The 19,973-nt window shown below is 40.1% G+C and overlaps 4 protein-coding genes across 7 annotated transcripts in view; 1 reads left to right on the top strand and 3 right to left on the bottom strand.

Annotated features, from left to right (window-relative positions):
* Window positions 1–421: 421 nt before the first annotated feature.
* Window positions 422–3,038, bottom strand: LOC143898156 (klaroid protein-like). The gene is made up of 5 exons (XM_077407431.1): window positions 1,774–3,038; window positions 1,283–1,398; window positions 1,061–1,228; window positions 840–932; window positions 422–733 (listed from the first exon to the last, which is right to left on the bottom strand). Exons 1-5 carry the CDS (start codon window positions 1,901–1,903, stop codon window positions 617–619), a joined length of 624 nt encoding a protein of 207 aa, XP_077263557.1. The 5' UTR covers window positions 1,904–3,038; the 3' UTR covers window positions 422–616.
* A 75-nt stretch (window positions 3,039–3,113) lies between these two features.
* Window positions 3,114–8,485, bottom strand: LOC143898151 (tetratricopeptide repeat protein 39C). Of its 2 annotated transcripts, XM_077407421.1 has the most exons (11): window positions 8,113–8,485; window positions 7,496–8,011; window positions 7,026–7,163; window positions 6,535–6,736; window positions 6,116–6,317; window positions 5,602–5,802; window positions 5,129–5,297; window positions 4,646–4,844; window positions 4,320–4,571; window positions 3,928–4,136; window positions 3,114–3,855 (listed from the first exon to the last, which is right to left on the bottom strand). In XM_077407421.1, the coding sequence occupies exons 2-11, from the start codon at window positions 7,643–7,645 to the stop codon at window positions 3,745–3,747; spliced, it is 1,833 nt and encodes a 610-aa protein (XP_077263547.1). In that variant the 5' UTR covers window positions 7,646–8,011; window positions 8,113–8,485; the 3' UTR covers window positions 3,114–3,744. The 2 variants fall into 2 exon arrangements, with proteins under 2 accessions (XP_077263547.1, XP_077263546.1); XM_077407420.1 differs by having other exon boundaries at window positions 7,496–8,485.
* A 425-nt stretch (window positions 8,486–8,910) lies between these two features.
* On the bottom strand, window positions 8,911–10,846 carry LOC143898153 (soluble calcium-activated nucleotidase 1). The gene is made up of 4 exons (XM_077407425.1): window positions 10,066–10,846; window positions 9,774–9,977; window positions 9,553–9,710; window positions 8,911–9,474 (listed from the first exon to the last, which is right to left on the bottom strand). The coding sequence occupies exons 1-4, from the start codon at window positions 10,700–10,702 to the stop codon at window positions 9,262–9,264; spliced, it is 1,212 nt and encodes a 403-aa protein (XP_077263551.1). The 5' UTR covers window positions 10,703–10,846; the 3' UTR covers window positions 8,911–9,261.
* A 276-nt stretch (window positions 10,847–11,122) lies between these two features.
* Stet (stem cell tumor) overlaps window positions 11,123–19,973 on the top strand; it is a 374,089-nt gene continuing 365,238 nt past the window's right edge. The window contains exons 1-4 of one of the 3 annotated variants that reach the window (XM_077407423.1): window positions 11,123–12,171; window positions 16,794–17,035; window positions 17,324–17,347; window positions 17,435–17,599. In XM_077407423.1, coding sequence (XP_077263549.1) covers window positions 16,856–17,035; window positions 17,324–17,347; window positions 17,435–17,599 — 369 coding nt within the window. In that variant the 5' untranslated portion in view covers window positions 11,123–12,171; window positions 16,794–16,855. Of the gene's footprint in view, window positions 13,110–16,555; window positions 16,687–16,793; window positions 17,036–17,323; window positions 17,348–17,434; window positions 17,600–19,973 lie in introns of those variants that run through there. The other 2 variants (XM_077407422.1, XM_077407424.1) reach the window with 2 other exon arrangements.

Raw genomic sequence — 19,973 nt, 5'->3', positions numbered from 1 at the left:
CGGCCCCCCGAGATATGTAACATGCTATTTTAATTACGGTAATGGGGTTGAGTAACCGGAGAGCGTCTTTTCCTGTTTGCCTGATGTTCTGCATGTATGCGTTTGATGATTGGTGATGCGAAACTTTGGCCTCGCTCCACCACACGAAACCGGAGAGTATGATCGATAAGAATTAATGTTGGGTACGTGTGCGACGGAGAACGCACGAGGAGAGATTCGGGGATAGCGGGGAGCTCGAGGGAAAAACTAAATATGTACAAATGTAATAAATCGAGCGACGATTACGTTAAACTGGCCTATTACTTTTATTGATCGACCATCCACCATCCTGATTTGCATTTAGTATGTAATCAATATTGCAACAAACAATATCCTTTGACATTAATAAGCGGCAGCCTGCTTCGGCACATCCAATCAATCCGCGAGAATCTGTTAATTATGATGATAGTTTATTATTGTTATAAAGTTATCATTATTATAAAATCGTTGTAAATTCAATCAAGTTACATTTTATTGAATGTATCTTTTGTTGAATTTTATTAAGTTAAACTATAGAATTACACATAATTTTGTGAAAAATATAACTTTTACGTTCACGTTCACCTGGTACGGACATTCATATCTCACTAAGTGTACCGTGCACCCGTATTCTATAGATACATGTGTATTCCGGATTACCACTGTTAGAATGGACTTTCAGCTCGATTATCTCGTACGCTTCTTTCGCTCGATTCTGCAATTAATTTTTTATTTCATGTAATTGAATATAAAAATTGACGATTAAAAGCGAATAACAAATGTTAATTATATAGAAACATATCGTATATCAAATATTCCACCTGGACTTCAAAATACTGCAACGGCGAACCAGTATTGTCATATATAAAACTGCCAAATAAGAAAGGCTTCTCATCATCGAGACTTGTTAAACCCTAGAATCAATATACATGTAATAAGTCACAGGCAGCTGTTTAAAATAGCAAATATGATACCTACACGTTGCATATAAAATACGTACTAAAATATATTTACATATATAATTACATAATAATCAGCTCACCCAAATGGAAAAATCTTTTGGTGCCGTGGCAGTCTCGCCAGTCGGAGATATCAATGAAGAGATGTGTTCCAGGCTAACTCCAGACACGTGCACATGGCCGAGTAATCGAATCGCCACGCTGCCGCTATTGCCCTTGAAGGCCCAGCATTCGCCCGGTAAAACGCCGGTCTGGTAAATACTTTGGGATCAGAACGTTAGTAAAATTAGATATAATCAGGTAACCTGTATCACAGCTCGGGGTGTGTTTTGCTGTTGACAAAGGGGTATGCCGAACAGATTGAGCACAGGTGCACCGGTCGAGTAAGGTTCAGTGTCTCGGGTCGAAAGAATAGCACCGCCTGCGGATAAAAGATTATTATTTGACAATGAGTCGAAGACGCGTTATTATGTCTTTATAGAATTTTTTTTTACTGAAGAGTAAACTATATCGAAGACAGGTCTATTTATGAAAGAGAGATAATTTTACTATCGCGAAAAGAATGATTTGCATTCTTTCTCATAATATCTTGAATTGTACGATAGTTTCTGAGAAAAGTTACCAAAAGATTACTGCAAGTTATTTTCAAGCCGACTAAAAAAAAGAAGTAAAAAGGCCACTACGTATCCTACTTATACGCATGAGATTACTAGCAGGTCGCAGCATCAGAGCGCCCTTTAATTAATATGTTCTGGATAAAAAAGAGCGTACGTAAAAATAGATTATTGGATAGAACCTGAGCTTTCAAGAGCGTAATCCGTTCTCCCAGTTTTGTCGGCGTCATACGTCTGTAATTCATTTCTCACCACACTTCTGACGGTCTCCGGTGATAGGGCCTTCAGCAAGTTCTTTGTATGTAGACTCATCTCTGTTGTAACGCGTACCACTTGTGATAAATGTTAGAAACTGGCGAACGACGAAATCGTTTGTCGAATAAAGAGATAAAAATAAAAGGTACGACAAATAATTAGACGCGCATGAATGATACAAAAAGAAAGGCTTTCATTTTGTTTTATGCGCTTGCGATATGGATAAGCTGCCTCAATACGTCGCTCCATTTATTTAGTCGATATATTTGACGTCAGGGAGAAATGCCACTGCACCGGGCGCAGCATCCGGTCAACATATTTATACGCCGCACCTTTCTTACCCTCGGACACTTCGTTCCTCAAGTTGAGAATAGCTTCTGACATTTTTGGAATTACGCTGCCCACTTCCTTCAACTTGTTCTTCAGCTCGTTGCGCATCTCTATTATGTTCTGCACCTCTAGCTAATGCAATTTTTGCAGAAACAATAAGCATCAATTGTATCTTGTAACGGTATTAAGATAAAAAGGATTTACTCTTGAAAAATGTTGAGACAGCAAACAATTACCGAGAGAATGTCCAAATGGGATCTAAGGTTTCCCAAGTCCGCTTTGATCATTTTAAATGACGCACTTGCGGAATATTTATCGCAGAGGTGGGATACGGACATCGCTAAAAATATCGGAGCTCTTTATAAATTGACTCGCGAATAGATTTATTTAAATTTCACAAATCGGTCATATATATATATATATATATATATATATATATATAGAGAGAGAGAGAGATACCAAGAGAGCCAACTGAAATTTTTTACGAGTTAATTCTTTATCAAACTAAGATCTCGTACCGAGCATCGACGTAATGACACAGAAAGCGAAAGGTTTGACGAGTTTGGTGTACCAAGCGGATCGTTGATTGCAATTGACTACGGTACCCGGACAATTCCCTGCGTTAACGCAACAAAAGGTGTTCCGGGCGCTCATCAGTGTCGTTTCGTCACGCAATCATGTCCCAAATATTCTCAGAAGGAACGCACTAAGAGTCGACGAAATTAATTTATTGGCGACGCTTCTTGTGAGTGGTACTCGCACGTTTTTTTACTGAACGTATGTCATGTGTCAAAATTTGGGTAATCATTGACAATCGTCTGTACATAATCGATATATTGCAAAAAAACGAATCGCGATTCGAAATACGTAAATTGTCGTATACCGGGAAGAAGATGACATGTTTATCATTTTCAAGTAGAGTAATAATATAAAACAGTTCTGGATTAAAAGAAAAGATTTATTCCATTTTGATGAAATGTTCAAATATATGTTCTTATTTTATTTTCGTGTTATTTTATTTGTGGGTGTACAGGATATATGTACAGGGCGAATGTAGACAATACTAAAATGTATACAGGTACATCATTTTTCGAGCAAACAACTTTTGCGATCTAATTTCGTTTGCCCATACATACACATTTTTTTAGACGGGGTAAAAGAACACTCGTAGTTCACTTTGTATAAATTGCTACATTTTACTATAACAATAAGTTTAGTATACTTTTTATAAATATAATCTGTTGCTCTAAATAAATGTGATACATTGTACGATATAATATACATATAAGTTTGCCTGCTTTAAAATATCTTTCATCTTCGAAATTATATATATGGAATTTGCATTGATGTTTATGTAAAATAAAAAGAGAAGATCCATAAAAATATTTCTGGTGGTGATTGCCTTAATCTGATCTTCGTTGATCTTTATTTTAAACGAGGTAACAACATCTTGGACGATAGTAACACACATAAAATGTTACTGTTGTATCCAAATGTAAATGTGTTTTTTCGATGCTAAAGCTATCTCACATTGTGACGTAATATCGGACGCTTACAATTTAACGTTACTATATATTTTTCAGGGCGGCATGTATACGTAAGTTGAGTCGAGTTTCAAAATCATAATCTTTGTACTGATTTTGCGCCTTCAGTAGAAAATTTTTGCCTTCGTTAGGATTCTAAAATGTGAGACAATAAAATTGCATAAAAAAATGACGAAAATATAGACGATGTATATATGATATACTTACGTTATTGTTACTAAGGCTACTTCCTAATTCGTACAGCGCAAACGCGCTAATGTGCTGGTCGTACTCGTTCTTGGACGGATACCTACGTTTCAAACAATTTCGGAAACTTTTAATAGCCGCTTCGGTATCCCCCAGATAAAGACACGCTGCGCCTTCGATAAGATCAGTCAAACCCACCATCGGCTCCTCGGAATGATTTTCCTTGCATTCTGATAATAAAGTTACATAATAGATAAAACATAAATAATTTTTTTGTGCAAACGATTTAGGACTCATCAGACAATATTCAAATGGCATCTCAATTTTTTAGCTCTCTTTTTCAAATTGAAATATTATCGGTTACACGTTACAGGATATAAAACGGATGGAACTGGAAATCAATCTATTATTACCATACGATATTTCTCGCAGCGATTCGGTGGTACAGGACGGAAGGGCGTTCCACACATACATCGATTCGTATACGAGCAACTTATAATACAGAACTGTGTAAGGATGCCCGGTCTCCTTATCGACGATCTTCGGTATCCTGCGCATGATAAAAACATCGAGTTGCGACTCGCTTTTCGTCTCGTGGAACCAAGGGAGGATCTTGCTGTACAACGACAGGAGAACGTCAAACTTGCCGTTCGCTCCGCAACAAACTGCAAATGTGGTACAATGAAGAAATCCGAATCTGCTTATTCGAGGCGTCGCGTCGAAGCGATGTTGACGTTACCCATAGCTAAGTAGGCGTAGAAGCCCTTGGACCATCTCGATTGCTGCTGCAACTGCAATAAGGATCGATATGCCTCGTCGTAGCTCAAGCGTATCACGTGGCACCAAGCCACCTCGTGCAAGCACAGCAATTTGACTTCCCTCTGAGTCGCAACGTCCACTGCTTTGCCGAACGCTTCTAGCGCTGCATCGACATTTGTCTACGAAACGATTAAAGCATGCAACAATGAATAATATTATATTAATGTCAAAATACATGGAATTGAGAATTTAGCAACTCAGGTTGTATACTAAGCGTGTATACAACCTTGTAGCGTGAATATCTTTCTACTACAACGCATTTAGATGTTCATAAATAAAAATTGTAATTATAATACTTGTAAGGGTTGAAGGATATAAGTAAAGGTTTTTTTTTAAATAAATTAATAAGAAGTTGTAAAGAAAATGGTGATTATTAATACTCAATTGATTAATCTATTAATACCTCCAAACGTTCCATTCTACCAGCAAAGAAGAGAAAAAGGGCAGAGTTTTGAAATTCGGCATGACATTCAGCTATCAGCTGCTTCGCTGCCGCGACTCCCGCTTTTACATTAGACCCGTCAAGCGCAAAAAACGGACGTACGATCGTGTGATACCAAAGGAGGGATAATCTATGACAAAATAGTAGCATATTGACCAGTCGTTTTGTATAAAAAGTGTCAGAATATAACACGGAGATTGGTAAACATAAAGATTGATAAACATGGAGGTTGGTAAACATGGAATTGATAAACATGAAGATTGATATACGCTAGCGTATATAAAATACGTTCAATCATAGTAAAAAAAGAATATAAAAAGGCAGTATATATACTTTAAGATAATAAATTTTTATGCAAGTTTTAATTATTCTACACACTGGTTTGTAATAATACATTTAGGGGAAGGAGCATTCGGAATTCATAATACACTCACGTAGCGAGCGGTGCGCGCATATCTTCGCCAAGTCGTGCATACATAAGGGCAGTAAGACCAGACTGCCTATTGCCTTCAAAGCCGAAGAAGTGGATTACTTTCAGCACAGACGGTGGCAAGAGGCTCACGCACAGCTGATATACACCGTAACCGAAGCTTGCGGCCGACATTAAACGTGTCACTTCCGTAGGTTCCACGAAGCTGTGAAATACATTCTGCTTTAATTAAATTTTCAAGCGCGAGCTTGGTGCGAGCGAGGAAGGGAGAAAAGCATAGTGATCGCAGCTAGCTACAAACTTCGCTTTCACGAAGCGAGTATTATGAAGCAGTGTGTGAGTTTACTGGCGCAAAATTAGATCGCCAACAGCGATCGGAGATTCGATCGCGCCCTCCGCGAAATATGGTAGGTGCTAACACGCACGAACGGGCAATGCCTTTCTCTCGTGAGAGGAGAGGATAATGGGTGAAAGACGAAGGAGACGAGAGATTTTGAGTAAGAAGAAACAACAATTACGGTGTCTGTTGTTCGGACGTGATGCCAGTGAGCGAGAAGAACATTGATAGTGAGCTTCGCAGACCTGATGGCGACGACACGGGTGTCACGTTGTTTGTGTAACCGTTGCAGGATGGTATCGACCATTCCGTAGATTCCGGACTCTGCGGGCTCTGCAGAGAAGATCCATTGCTCGTCGGTGTCATGCAACATGGACTGAATCCTAAATAAAAAAACAATCGCAAAAATTTATTGAATTCTTATTAAATAAATATATTCTATTATTCTATATTCTATTTATTAATTCTTCAGATTTTACTTAATAAAACTATGGTTGTTAAGACTGAACATCTTCCGCAAAGCTGCTACAATCGAAATTGTAATTTCCTGGTCTTTTTAAATCTTTTCTAATCTTACAATATATAATTCTAATTACACACCAGTCGGATTTGTACCGAAGGTACGACGATACAGTTGCGAAATCTGGGTGTACGCGTGCTGATAAACACGCCAAGCTTTGCGAAGCATCCAACAACCGCGAACGTATCCTGTTAGCTCTTGTTGGAGGAACAATGACACGGCTGAGAATACCTGCGTATCTGCTAGCACGATTTGGCGTTCTAACTTATTCACATAGTCCTTCTGAAATTAGTTTCATCACTGTTTCTTTTTTTTTCATTAATCAAACCGTCTCGTAAGTTCGTTATTATATCGTAATTATAAGCATTTGATGACGCGTGATATTTCATTAGATTAATGTATTATATCGATAATCAATAAATACAAGAAATATATCTTACATAGATTTTATTTTTTATTGTTACTCAACGATAATCGCAATCATTTCTGCGCGTTCAGATATATATAAAAAAATACGAACTAAACAAAATTATATTAATTATATTAATAAAATCTTGTTGAGGAAACTTACATCGGTCTCTTCTGCTCTAAACACTTTACTTTTCACGGACTTCAGCCACCCTATGTCGCCCGCACATTCCCGTTCCATGTCTTTAAGCAATAATGTTGCTTGCTGGAACTTGTCCTCTTCGAAAGTCATCAGGGCATTCTGCACGATTCATCAAATTGTATTAAAAATTACTATCGCCAGGCATTTAAAACATTCAAGACGCCTTATGCATTTCTCATTAATCGGAGCAAATAACGCGCTCGTCGTCTCATAGTTTTGTTATACCGTAACAAGATTGTGAGATTACTTTTACTCAATTCGTCCGTCCTGGGATGATATCAATCGCTATCGATTTTATGTTTTCCGATGCACGCGTGTGCTCGCGGTTTATTATTAAAACCGATTAAGTAACAATAACATTATTTCGCGGCCTTGAACGTTAAGCGTATCTCGGTGAAATCGATATATGGCTCATCACGCGTTTTACGTACCATGAAGAGAACAAAGCAACGGCCAGCTTTGACGTGGAAGCTATGAGGATGCTCGGTAAAGAGAGCTTCAGCTTCCTCGGTTTTGTTGTTCAGCAGCAGGGAGATGCCGGTCCTGGCGACTTTCCAGTCTTTCATCGCGTCTTGCGCCATTATCCCCGTGAAAAGGATTTCAGAAAGTTATACGGACGATGAAGAGACTCGGACTTTTTCTTCTCGAGACTGTCGGCTACGTGTTCGTCAAATGGAAAACATCTTTCCATCGTGCGGGATTGTCAATCGAGAGTTTACGTAAAGGTCACTTGCTCGCGCGAACATACTGATAATTGTTGATTTATTGCTGTGTCAAGTTCAATGGTCGGAAAAATATATGCGGTACGCAGAATATATCCCGTACGTTTAAATTACGAGCGTGCCAGCCACGTTGTGGTCACCGCTGTCGTCACTGATCAAAATCAGTGCGATGCATCCTTACGAGCGCCGCGTTTTCTCCTTGCACAAACCGCAAAGCAGGAAGAGCTAGTTTTAACGTGTATATTTAAAAATATAATTTTGCTTTTTCCGGAATTTTGATTTTCCGGCGTATAACGGAGAAAATTGAGCCACTAGGACGGACCTACCCTTCGCACACGATACAACATGTTTACTCCTCGTTTAGATATAAGTATTTGATCTGATTAAGCAATCCAAGCCCCTTGTGCAGTTGGTTACATAAGTTTCTGTCATCATATATGACTACTCCATTCTCTATTGACGCATTTATCTCTTTTATCAATTTTTTTTCGAATTTCTTTACATACGGAATGATGAACAGTTGGAATTCTTCATTGAGACCGTCCCTCGAGATCTTTGGGGGTAAAATGCAAATGGATTACAAGGAAGACCGTCTAACGATGCAAAATCTTGATGCCGCTTCCGTTCCTTATAAAAGTTGGATAATTACCAGGCACTGACATACTAACGGAATAATATCACTCTTCGAAAGACTATAAACGAGCATTGTATAACCAGTATAACAAATGCACGCGGACCACGGTACATACTCGGGCTGCGAACCGTATCCTTACTGTGCATCGAGTTGACTAAACCCTGTCGAAGAAGCGCAGTGCTGCTGCCACCACCACCACTGCGCTGGATATATACTTGTATTATTGATTTGGGCACAAAAGTACATATCGTAACCCTGAGCGCGCGCGGTACGTGCATCAATGAAGAAAACAAGAGAAAGAAAACAGTCATATGACGTAAAAAGCTCGAGAGACATGAAGACGAAATATATAAAAGGTCCGAGACATCAGGATCTTCTTATGTCTTTTGCTATGCTGTGTTTCTAATACTTGCTTGAATTCCATACAATTCTCTTTACAACGAACATCAAAGCATCATTTCAACGTAATACAATTAAAGACACAATAATATAGCTATAACGAATCTCGTATATTCACGTATTTTTTAAAACAATTGCAAATTTATATGCGAATCAATAAAACTGTGATACCAGTTTAGAATACCGATTCGCGCGTATGTATATGTATTTACATTTGTGGTTCGAAATACATTTACAGGCATTTAATATCAATGAGAATAAAATTTGTACTCTGGCGCTTCGAATGTAGCAAATAGATTTGATCATTCAGAGGAACGGTCTCAGTTACACTGTTCAACTTTCCAGCAATTTTATCTCGTTGTAGAAACTTAAAACTACACATTCTGTACATTTATTTACAATTTTTTTTATTAAATATTTAACGACTACCCCCTCTTAAGTATCATATAAATTCTAGTCCTTCGAATTTTTTGTCCATTATTTTATTTTCGGGCATTATTATCGTTCCTTCTATCGTAAAGGCCATAATGTACGTAGCGGTCCGCCCTTGATATTCCTCAGTCTTTAACGCTATTACGATAGAATCTTGCGAACCAGGGAGGAATTTGAAACTGGAAAAACCCCTGATTGGAATTAGCTCTCCGACATGAGTAACCTGTAATAAATTTTATAATTGTTACAATTTACCAAAATATCAAAATACTAACATTTCATGTAATTATTAAAAACACACTTTAATCTCAACGAAATTTTCGTCCGCAGTCAGCATGACATTGCAGCTCATCGTTTCATCCCGCGTTTCATTGTAACGTTCATGGGAACATCTTCTAGGCAAGAAAAACCAGCTCCTGTGTATATCGCTCCAAGCTCCAGATTCATGTATCATGTAACCTACGCAAAGTATATGTAAGATAAATTAATTCGTGCATTCACAAATTATAAGTATCAGCATACCTGGATACTCGATGTTAATCGCTTGCCTTAATCGTTTGTAGTAAGAGATCCAATTGAGGGAATGCGTCTCGCCACGTGGTGACACTACTTTAACCCATAACGGATTATTATGTTCAAATTCGCCAGAAGGGGTAGTCCATTCCTTTCCCATGCTGCCAATGTACAATTGTTCGTCTTTGATGGTCGCCCACTCGGATTTAAATCCTATACAGAATTGCAATTTTAATTAGAAAAACATCTTGCAAGTACCAGAAGCAACAGCAATAGCAGTTTATTGTTCGCCGATGCTTACCCTTGTGACTTTTACCATTGCCGTCCATTAAAATAACCCATGGATAAACTTGGTCGCCCTCAATGAAATATATCATCCCTGTACGATCGTCGAAGGACAGCAGACGACCGTCGAAAGTCACTAATTCCGACAGCTCCATTCCACGTCCCTTCATGGCCAACGACGAGGACAATACCACAGTTCTGTCGTCCCAGATGACGGACAGAAAATTGTTGATAGGGTTCCAGTAGAGACTGCCGGTTTTCATGAGACTGTGCCACGTGTCCCTCTTGTCCGCGAGCTTGGAATCGTGATCGAGGTCGCTCACTATCGCTATTCGGTAGGTAATACCCTTGGAGGTTCTGATGGGCGTCGAGCTAGGGTACGTACGGTTGTACTTGTAGTAGCGACACTGGGCCTGGGCCTGGACCTGGAGCTGGGTCGGCGACGAGCACACGACGCCGTGCAGCAACGGATACGCGAGGAAGAGGATCGGTACGCTCAGAACCAGGAGGATCAGCGCCACGAACTGGCCCTGGATGCGAAACGTGCTGTTCGCCACCCGGTAGACGTGCGGTGCGCGCAACGCCTGCCGCCAGTCACGCAGATACGACATGGTCTCCTTGCTGCCGTTCCCCATCGGCGCCGCGCGTCGCATCAAAGTCGTGGCAATCGTGTCGGCATGCGTCGGCAGGTCGGCTCGTCGATTTTCGACAACGTCGATCCATAAACCCTAACCGAGACGCGCCATTTCCGCGAGCAGAGAGAAACCTGCCTGATAGCCAGGCCAGAGGCACTAGAGGCAGTGCTGCGATTTCGATTCGAGATGGCCCCTCTCACTCAGGTTTCTCTCTGCCGCGAGGCAGTGACAGCAGCACTGCCGTCAATCCTAACCTCACCTGGCCATGTGGCTGCTTCGACAGACAGATGATTCGTCCTGTTGTGCAATGCGTTCTTTAGGATGAAGTATGAACAATAGGTAAATGACTTGTAGCGTAATACAATCCGCACTGAAAAACGATGCATAGAATCGACTTGCATCACATCTACCCCTTCTCTATTAATAATAATGTCAATTGATTAGTTCGATGCACGTCGTTCGTTACTTTTAACTTTTATCGTGAGCAGCTGTCATCGCGTATTTTTTGCAATACATGTTAATAAATATTAAGAATTAATATCCATTGACTGTTTATTACTTCGATTATTTTTATAGAATTTTTCTTCAAAAGATGAAAGAAAAACCCAGGGAAAATGTTTTTCATCGTATTACACATATACAATATATTTATATAAATATAATTATAATTTAAGTCATTTAAGAAATATACATTGCAGTTTCAGATGATGATCATTACAAATATTAATAATAAATTCAAAACATTAATACAATCGTATATAAATAAATATATTTAAATCGTTCCGCAGGATCAATTTCTCAACGTGCCGGATCCCCGCAATTATGCGGCGAAAGCGCATCGTCGGGGATCGCGCCGGGCGCGCGTTCGAATCGTCGGCGCGGTTGGGGGTCGTACGGATGGCTCCGTTGGCGAAATGAATCGAAGGGGGCGTCCGGGGGCGTCGGTAGATAGCGGGAGAGACGCCGGGGATGAATCGGCGAGGGTGTGTGTGCGTGTGCGTGGCAAGACCTACTCTACGGTCTACAGTACTACAGTCAGTCGCGTGACGCGTTTTCCGCCGACAGCAGCGTCGGAGGACGGCACCGTCGCGTTCGCGCGAGCGAGAAAAACAAATTCAGGCTCCGATCTCCCGTTTTCGTTTCCAGTTTTCAGAAACGCGCTCGCGGCTCGCGTTTTTCGCGCGCCGTCACGGAGTCAGGTGCCGCAAGTGCCGGCTCCACGGCCCCTTCGTGCGCGCTCGGCCGTGACCGGGCGCGATCGGCGCCGCCGCTCCGCGCGCGCGGCAACCTGTATTATCGATCGCGCGGGCGCGCGTCGCGCGTCGCGCGTGCCGCAGTCCCGCATGCCGCGTTCAAGCTGACCGCGAGGGTGGCGGAGGCGGAGATACGTGGATACGCGGTGGATCATGTGCGGACGAGCGTGCGCGTGCGGACAGCTGACGACTTCACTCGCGAGCCCGACCGAGATTCCGTGCGCCGAGACGCCGGTAAGTCGAACGCGGCCGGACGCCCGCGCCGGTCGGAGCGGATCCGTCGTTCGTTGAGAGATACCGCGCCGCGTGTATACGTGTATGTACATACTACATCCCCCCCGGTACGTGTCCCGACATCCCGACTGCGTCGCCGCGAGTTCCACGCGTGATTCGGCATATAAAGGACGATGCCTCAGCCACGCGATCGCTACTCGCTCGAGGATACGTTAGACGTAGTTTCACGCAAAACAACGGCCTAACATGCCTAACGTGGATGCGATTGGCGAAGTTACTCGAAGTTACGGTTAGTCGCTCGCCAATTTTAGCGATAGCCAAAATACTTTCCGTCCTGAATGCCTATATTTCAATGTCTGTACGTATGCATCGAGAAAATAAAATGCTGGTGCAATCGGACGTGCACTCGAAGTAACTTCGAGACGTCGGTAGACAGAAATGTTTTCGCGTAAAAGCTGGGGTACCGTGAGAAGTGAGCCTAATTTTTGGCCTACATCCATTTCAATTCTTTAATGTCACGTGATCACCGGCGGGAGCGTCTCGAACGTTGTCACGTGACCCCCAATCGACGAACCGGCCGGCCGTATTCGAGATTCGAGCCGACGTCCGTTTTTCGCGGTTTTTGGCACGCGTATATCGCACTCGTCGGCGTCGTCAGATTTCGCGCGATTCCGCATTCGAATTCCGAGGTACGTACCATCGACATATAACATATACTACGCGGTGGCGCCGCGGTCGAATGTGTCGCGTCCGTGAACGTAGCGGTGAACTTCGCCCGTCGTCCCCGCTCGCGGTCGCGCTCGCGCGCAACTTCAAAATGCTCCGCCAGCGAGGCGTGAGGTTATGACGTTGCGCTCAAGGGTGCACCCCGTCGCACCTGTTCACTTCTGCGACGTCTCGTCAGCGGCGGACAACGTCCCCTGCCGATCCTGTGAAAGGTAAGAGGCTGTGGAATGTGTATAACCAACTTTGGCGATCGCATTTCCGCGTATGAGCATTTCGAATATTCCGCGAACGGCGTTCGGAATTTCGGCGTAATTTCGGGGTAATTTTGGTTTCTCTGACACGCGAAAGTCGTTTGTACGTTATACGTAGTGCGTGGGCTTATCGTCCACAAAGGGAGCTTTCCGGCAAGCGACACAAGTCGACACAAACGTCGTTCTGTCTTTCTTTTTTTTGGTAATAAAGTAACAAAGACAAAACGACACTTGTGTCGACTTGTGTCGCTTGCTGGGAAGCTCCAAATGAGAACACAAATGCGTATGTGTGAGGCGCACTTTCCCGTATCGAAACATGAATAATCGAAATTTCATCAATTTTGATGAAGATTAAAATAGTTTCATTTGAAAAAAGCTTTTGAAAAAAGTTTGAAGAGTAATTACAGCTGGATTAATTGGTGAGATATTAGAGTTCAACCTATTTTGTACAATTAAATAAGAATTTTAAATGCATTCTTTTTAAAACAGCGTTTTTTTATTTAATCAATAATCACTTTAATCGAATTACTTTAATTATATATATAATTTTGGCATTTTATATGAGATGACAAGTGAGAATCCCTCGACTGAAAATTTATCTCTCATTCATCCTTCAAGTTTTATCTGTGTGCGATAAAACTTGAATTCCACATATATCTTTTGGGTCGATACTCGATTTACTTGTTGCTTATCACAAGCAAAGTCAAAATGGTTTATAAATGAAACAGTTAATGCAAGCTACTCAAATTAAACCTCTTGGAAACTTCACTTAAGATCAAAGCTGGCAAGTTTACTTAAAAATACTCAATTTCGGCGCTATGTTCTTTAGTGTGAGTAAAAGTTCGAATGATTTATATTGTTTTGCGGAACATTTCTCGCGATGATATATATATATATATATATATATATATATATATATAACTGGACAAATAATTAAATAAATTAAATAACTGGTGGAAGCAATTATAATTAAGTAAGAAAATATGTTTAATATTTTTAAAACGAACTTCGTGAAACGAATTGACAGAGAATAGCATATTCCTTTCCTGTGCTATATATTTTCGTATTAGAGTATAAGTCTCGAATGTATTCTGCCACGTACGGAATACAGACGTGCACTTGTACGGGTTCCACCACATATTGAACCGTACGCGGATCAGTTCGCTTAGTAACGTGGCACGACTACTTACTTGCCGTGTCGCGTCTTATATCCGAGGCTGGCTTGACGCGTCGTACAAATCTTACAAGCGGATCAGCGTCGGACGGAAATGCAACACCACGGTGTAGGGTGCAGGGTCGTAAAGAGATACGTTTGCATCGGCAGGGGAGCGAGTCGAGAGATATCCCTGCACTCCGAGTATAGAATAATAAATCCAGAATTCTAGACGAAACATTTTGGGCAGATTAGAAACTGTTTTGAATCATTGATTTTAGAGATTTATCATTTACAGATGATCATCCTGTTAATAACATAATTCTCCATGTAATTAAATAATCTGTGAAAGAAAAATCAAGTTTTAAGTCGAAAGTGTTCTATCGTATTGGTACCTTCGAGTTTTCTTCCTGGCTAAAAAAGGCATTCTCATTTATTCCGTAAAAAATAAAATTTCGAAACCGATATTGATATATTATTTCACTCCGTATCACCTCCTTTATCCCGGAACGCAGTGTCGATTTGGAGTTTTTTTTTCCAAGCTGCTGTTTCGTGCGGAATCAAGGTTGATGACCTTGCGTCTCGGACTAACAGCCCTCGAGTTTTATACGACACGTCCACGAGACATCGTTGCGGCACGATACACGAAGAGAGCCATCAGATAAGGGGAAAAAAGAGCGTGTGTTGGGGATGCGGGTGGTTTTGCGGGGGTCGAGACGACGCCGTGGGGTAACCCGCGCGTTGACGCTCGCCCGAAACGGAGGGTGACTCGCGCGAGCATCGAAACGAAAGAAGAGTGCATGATGGGGTGAAATAGAAAGAAAGAGAGGGAGGGAGGGAGAAAGAGAAAGATAGAAGGAGGGAAACCGATGGGTATGTTTAGACTGCTTGCGATGCACTATAGTTATGGTTTCGCAACGATCGAACGACTCCGTGATGTTTTACAGATTGATAGATTGTTGTACAGAACATCCGGGAATTTTTTAGTTTTGAATAAGAGATATTATAAAGAAAAATATAAAATATAACAAATATAAAATTATAAAGAAAAATGTTCCGTAATGACTTCCATTACTTGCTAATCTAATTTTCTGCGTATCTTACTTTTAATATGCTAATTAGAGTAGTATGTAATATATGCAATTTGTAATCTGATTAATTTGTAATTTGATCAATTTATATATTCTATTTAAATTAACCGCGAAGCAATACTAATGCTTCTGCAATATGCAATATATAATATATATTTGATAATAACATCAATTCAAAATTGTTCAGAGATTTGAGGGCTACCACCGTGTCTCGACATTAATAATGCTTCAAGATACAGTGGTAGCCCACAAACCTCTAAATAATTGAAAAGAGCATCTGTGGATGTTTCAAGAGCTATAATAATATCAATTAATTTAAGCAATTTAGTGGAAGTCATCTTCTTGAGTAGTTCTTCAACTATTCTATCCAATGTTATCATGACTCGAATTCATGATCCTAACTAAAATAGAAAATTTATCAATGTTTGTATAATGAGAACGGGAATTTAGCGCTTTACATACCTTCAGCCTTCTCATTTTTGTATTTGCTTGGACAGTATTTTTTTGGAATGTACTAGAAACTCTAGAACCCTTAGAAAAAAAGTCAGAACACAATTATACTGAAATTCTAAAAATAAGGCGTTAAGTTGATAAAAACGGGGGCTGTTTCTTGAGAACATTGTTGTTTAACTTAAGATATTTTGAACGAGTGCGATTACGTGTGGAGCGGCATGCGTCCCATGTGCACAGTGCACGCGGGATAGATGGTTTGGCACGTTCCCAGACCCATCGACGCATTGCCATGGAAACGGCACCGCGCGCACCGCCCGCGCCGCTGTACGAGAACACGCTGTGCCGCACCGTCGCGTAGCGCCGCTTTAGAACGGCATCAGGCTAGTTTCAAGGGCACTGCTCTATCGCGCCTTAAGGAGTGCAAGGACGATCAATATCCCTTTGCACCCTTATTTCCGTCGCACTCATTGGCCAACTGAACATCTTCACGCGTCGACGATTGCGCTCGTAAATAATTGCGTTACCCTCCCAATTTAATCTGGAAGATCCATTAAACATGCAGAGTGTATGTTCCGTCTGTATATTTTTTAAGAAAAATTATAAATTTTCTCGTCGTTTTTAAATGTCGCGATTGTCCGATTTGTGCATGAGAATAATGAGTTGATGAAACTAGTCGGTAAATGTTCAAAGTAAAAATATTCCATGCCGGGGTGCAATGTAAGGCGATTGTGATTCCTCGAAATGTGATCGTCGGGATTGCGCCGGGAAGTGAGATCGCGTGCGCGACTAAAAGCCAATCGTTATTATGCCCTAAAAGTACTCGTTCAAACGACACAGCGCGGTAAGTGTGGGGGTGATATTTTTGCGGCGTCAACACTCGACAAAAATCGATCGGTTTAAAAGTGGCACGGTTTAGCTAGTTTAACACATAGCCCCCTCGTATTTCAGGAAGCACGCGGAAGAGGGAGGAATGAGGAGATTCACCCGGTGACCTCGTGCCGCGCGCGGTGATGCTACTGGCAAACGGTGCCTCTGTACCGACCATCGCTGGCGCTGTCGAAGAGGAGGAGGAGTACGCACGCAGCGAGGCGAACAGCGCGCATTATGATGGATACGTTACTGATCACACCGATCTGGCCTCGGAGGTCGATATCGACGAGTCCGAGTACAGGCGGGAGTTGCTTAATGACGTGAGTAATTATCTCGAAATCGTTATAGACGTCGCTAGACCGACCATGAGAAATATAGACTGTTGAAATTATTAAAATTAATTTTCATTTTTCTAACGTATTCACATCATTTATCATGAGTCTGCAACGTTTTTTATTTTGCTGTTTTTTTTTCGAGACACAAAATAAATAGATTTTGCATGGCATTAAGGGATTGAGAGATAATTAATTTTGTTCGTATGCAAGGCATCTTTTTAATATTAATTTTTATGAATGTGGTGACTAATATAAATTTCTATTTCATTACAGAAATGGCGAATGCTCTTCGACAAGGTGTGTATAATTACATTGTTTCAAGTTTATTTATCTGTTTTTTTGGTGTACCAGAAATTAGATCTAGATCTCGTTCTCTTGCTCCAGTTTGATCCTGAGGGTTTTGGAGAGATACCGCTGGAGGACTTTCTGGCAGCCTTGAGAAGCCCCGAATGGAAGGCGGAGATACCGACGAACAAACGTGACATACTTCTAACCAGGGCGAAAGAGTCGCGTGTTGAGGCAGTAACTTTCCAGGACTTCGTCAATGTGGTGAGTTTGTAATTCTGTTATTGTATGCGCATGGCTCTTTATTTCAGAGGTGCGGTGTGACATAATTTCAAAGTTACACACGTAAAAACAATACAGACTTACTAGCGCTCATGTAATTTGAAAAATTCGTCGTGTTATCAATTAAACTATCTATCTATATTTTTACAAAGATTAGATTTAGATCGAAGTTTTAAAAAATATATATAAATAATATAAATAAGTACTTAGAGTTGCGGTTCTTTAAATAATTCGGTTTATAGGTCAGCGGTATAAAATACATTTATCCTTGTTCTAATATTGAGAGAAAATTAAGCTGAGACAATATATCATTATTGGTTTTAATTTCTATTTGATTACCGCACTTTTTAAATAAAAATTTTGATATTGTCGGATGTCTGATTTGTGCACGGATGGCAAGTTTTCCGGCAAATGTACATACATACCTACTTCGTAAAAGCAGATGGTTCTGCAGCACGCTGTCTGCTCGACAGTGAAACGCTCGCTCGATAGGGAAGAACGACCTAAAATCGTTCGTTTAAATGTAAAAAGATTTTTTATACGTTTTCCTAGCATGTTTCTTTTTTAGTTAGGTTTGGAAACAGAGAAAACAATTTACATTAATATTAATATTAAATGTTACGATGCAACAGCTTAGTCTCATGCAACAGAGATTTCATTTATCTTTCGTCAACTTAACAGAGATCTATTTTGCATTATGCGATAGACAATAACGATTTTAATGCAATTTTTTCATAATTAATTTCTTCAAAAAGAATAATACGTACATACAAGTGATATAAAATAAAATTCTAAAGGAGCAGGAATTTTCCAAACTATAAATAAACGTATCTAATAAATCAATTTACATAAATATATTAATTCTATGAGAATATGTAGAATGAAACAAAATAACTATCCATTTCCATTCGTTTTCGAAATCATTGATTGTTGAAGAAAAAATGTTTTAAAATATCTTTACTTTATTTTGAGTAATATATATATCATCTTATGATCAATATAAATTTCTAGAAACTCCGTATAAATTTCTAGACTCCATATAAAACTCTAGATGGAGTCACTTTCAAGATTTGAAAGTAAATTGTACTTGTGTACAAAAATGGAATAACATTATTTCATTAATCAATTCTTTTAATCTTTTCACATATAAAATTAATATAGAGAATATATTTCGCGAGATACTTAATAATTTATATCTTAAATTATTTTAATACAAAATATCTCATCAAGTATATTCATCTTTTGATAATTTACATCAATATTTTTGTATGTAAAATAATAATAAGACTTAATTGATGACTCTTTTATTTATTATATAACTTCGTCAATTTATCTGCTTTCTTTAAAAAATAAAGGTAACTTTTAAATCTAGGATGTAATTTTAGCTAACAAAGTTATATTTGAATATAATATGCCGCTTCGAAACAGAGTAGTTTCGATTTGAAGCATTTTTTTTAATAACCTCTAATTTCGGAAATATCAAGAAATCGATGGAATTATTGTAATATATTTATTCTTACTTTTATAGGGTTTATAAATGTGTGCACTAAAAAAAAATTTATTATTTGCAAGAAAATAGATTCGAGTTGCAAATAATAAATTTTTGTTCAGTGTAGATATAGATGATAAGATATATTTAACACATACACATGCACACATGTGTCTCTTTATACAACTTCCCTCTCTGCTTTGTGCATGCTACTTATGTCGCATATGTTTCGCTCGTGAATCGAGATGGGAAATTTGCGACACAATGTAATCTGCTTATAAGAGGCCGCGTCGGAATTTACTTTGGAGCACGCTCGATTTTCATCGGTTTCTGCAAAAGCCGGATCGCGACCGTGAAAACGGTCGACGAAGATTTACGGTAGTTAAATAGTGTTATTCTAACCGCCTCGGAATGTCTCATTGTCCGTCTATTTGTCAACCTGAAAAATGTGGGCTTCGGCTCCGGATTTCACTGATCCTACCAAACAACAATGACCGCGGGCAAGGAAACGCGGCTAGAAACTGACAGATAAATATCGGTACAATGATAATCTCAACGTTTAGAGGCACGGCGCACCGGCGGATGCTTTGTTCGCGCTTAAACTCGCTGACAAGTTTTTGGTGGTTTTCTACACGAGCTCCCTTTCGCTCGTGATCCCGAGAAGATAAACGGATCTGACGTTGAGAGGCGGAAAATTGTTCGTGCACATATCGAAACGATTCAAAGCGTGAGTTAAACGACGCGTAAGGAGTCTCGACGAGACTCGACAAAATCAACCGTGAGATTTTTTGTCATTAACTACGCAACGAGAATAATGTCACTGTCCTTTTGTGAATTATATCTGATCCTCGTGTAATTTTGATAAGA

This window comes from Temnothorax americanus, unplaced genomic scaffold (assembly GCF_048541705.1).
Source record: "Temnothorax americanus isolate GAGA-0224 unplaced genomic scaffold, ASM4854170v1 Scaffold22, whole genome shotgun sequence".
Taxonomy (NCBI): Eukaryota; Metazoa; Arthropoda; class Insecta; order Hymenoptera; family Formicidae; genus Temnothorax; species Temnothorax americanus.
Note: the sequence above shows the minus strand (reverse complement) of the source record. Positions and strands in the feature narration are given on the sequence as shown.

What these genes read in the sequence shown, in the direction of transcription:
- LOC143898156 (XM_077407431.1), bottom strand. Translation starts at nt 1,903, where the DNA reads ATGAGTCTACATACAAAGAACTTGCTGAAGGCCCTATCACCGGAGACC. An exon ending in CAAAAGATTTTTCCATTTGG is followed by an intron (nt 933 to 1,060) that starts GTGAGCTGATTA and finishes TATTGATTCTAG; the next exon opens with GGTTTAACAAGTCTCGATGA. An exon ending in TGCAGTATTTTGAAGTCCAG is followed by an intron (nt 734 to 839) that starts GTGGAATATTTG and finishes AATTAATTGCAG; the next exon opens with AATCGAGCGAAAGAAGCGTA.
- LOC143898151 (XM_077407420.1), bottom strand. Translation starts at nt 7,645, where the DNA reads ATGGCGCAAGACGCGATGAAAGACTGGAAAGTCGCCAGGACCGGCATC. An exon ending in CTACGCCTACTTAGCTATGG is followed by an intron (nt 4,572 to 4,645) that starts GTAACGTCAACA and finishes CCACATTTGCAG; the next exon opens with TTTGTTGCGGAGCGAACGGC. An exon ending in GTAGCCTTAGTAACAATAAC is followed by an intron (nt 3,856 to 3,927) that starts GTAAGTATATCA and finishes CTCACATTTTAG; the next exon opens with AATCCTAACGAAGGCAAAAA.
- LOC143898153 (XM_077407425.1), bottom strand. Translation starts at nt 10,702, where the DNA reads ATGCGACGCGCGGCGCCGATGGGGAACGGCAGCAAGGAGACCATGTCG. An exon ending in CAATGGTAAAAGTCACAAGG is followed by an intron (nt 9,978 to 10,065) that starts GTAAGCATCGGC and finishes AATTCTGTATAG; the next exon opens with GATTTAAATCCGAGTGGGCG. An exon ending in AAAATTTCGTTGAGATTAAA is followed by an intron (nt 9,475 to 9,552) that starts GTGTGTTTTTAA and finishes AATTTATTACAG; the next exon opens with GTTACTCATGTCGGAGAGCT.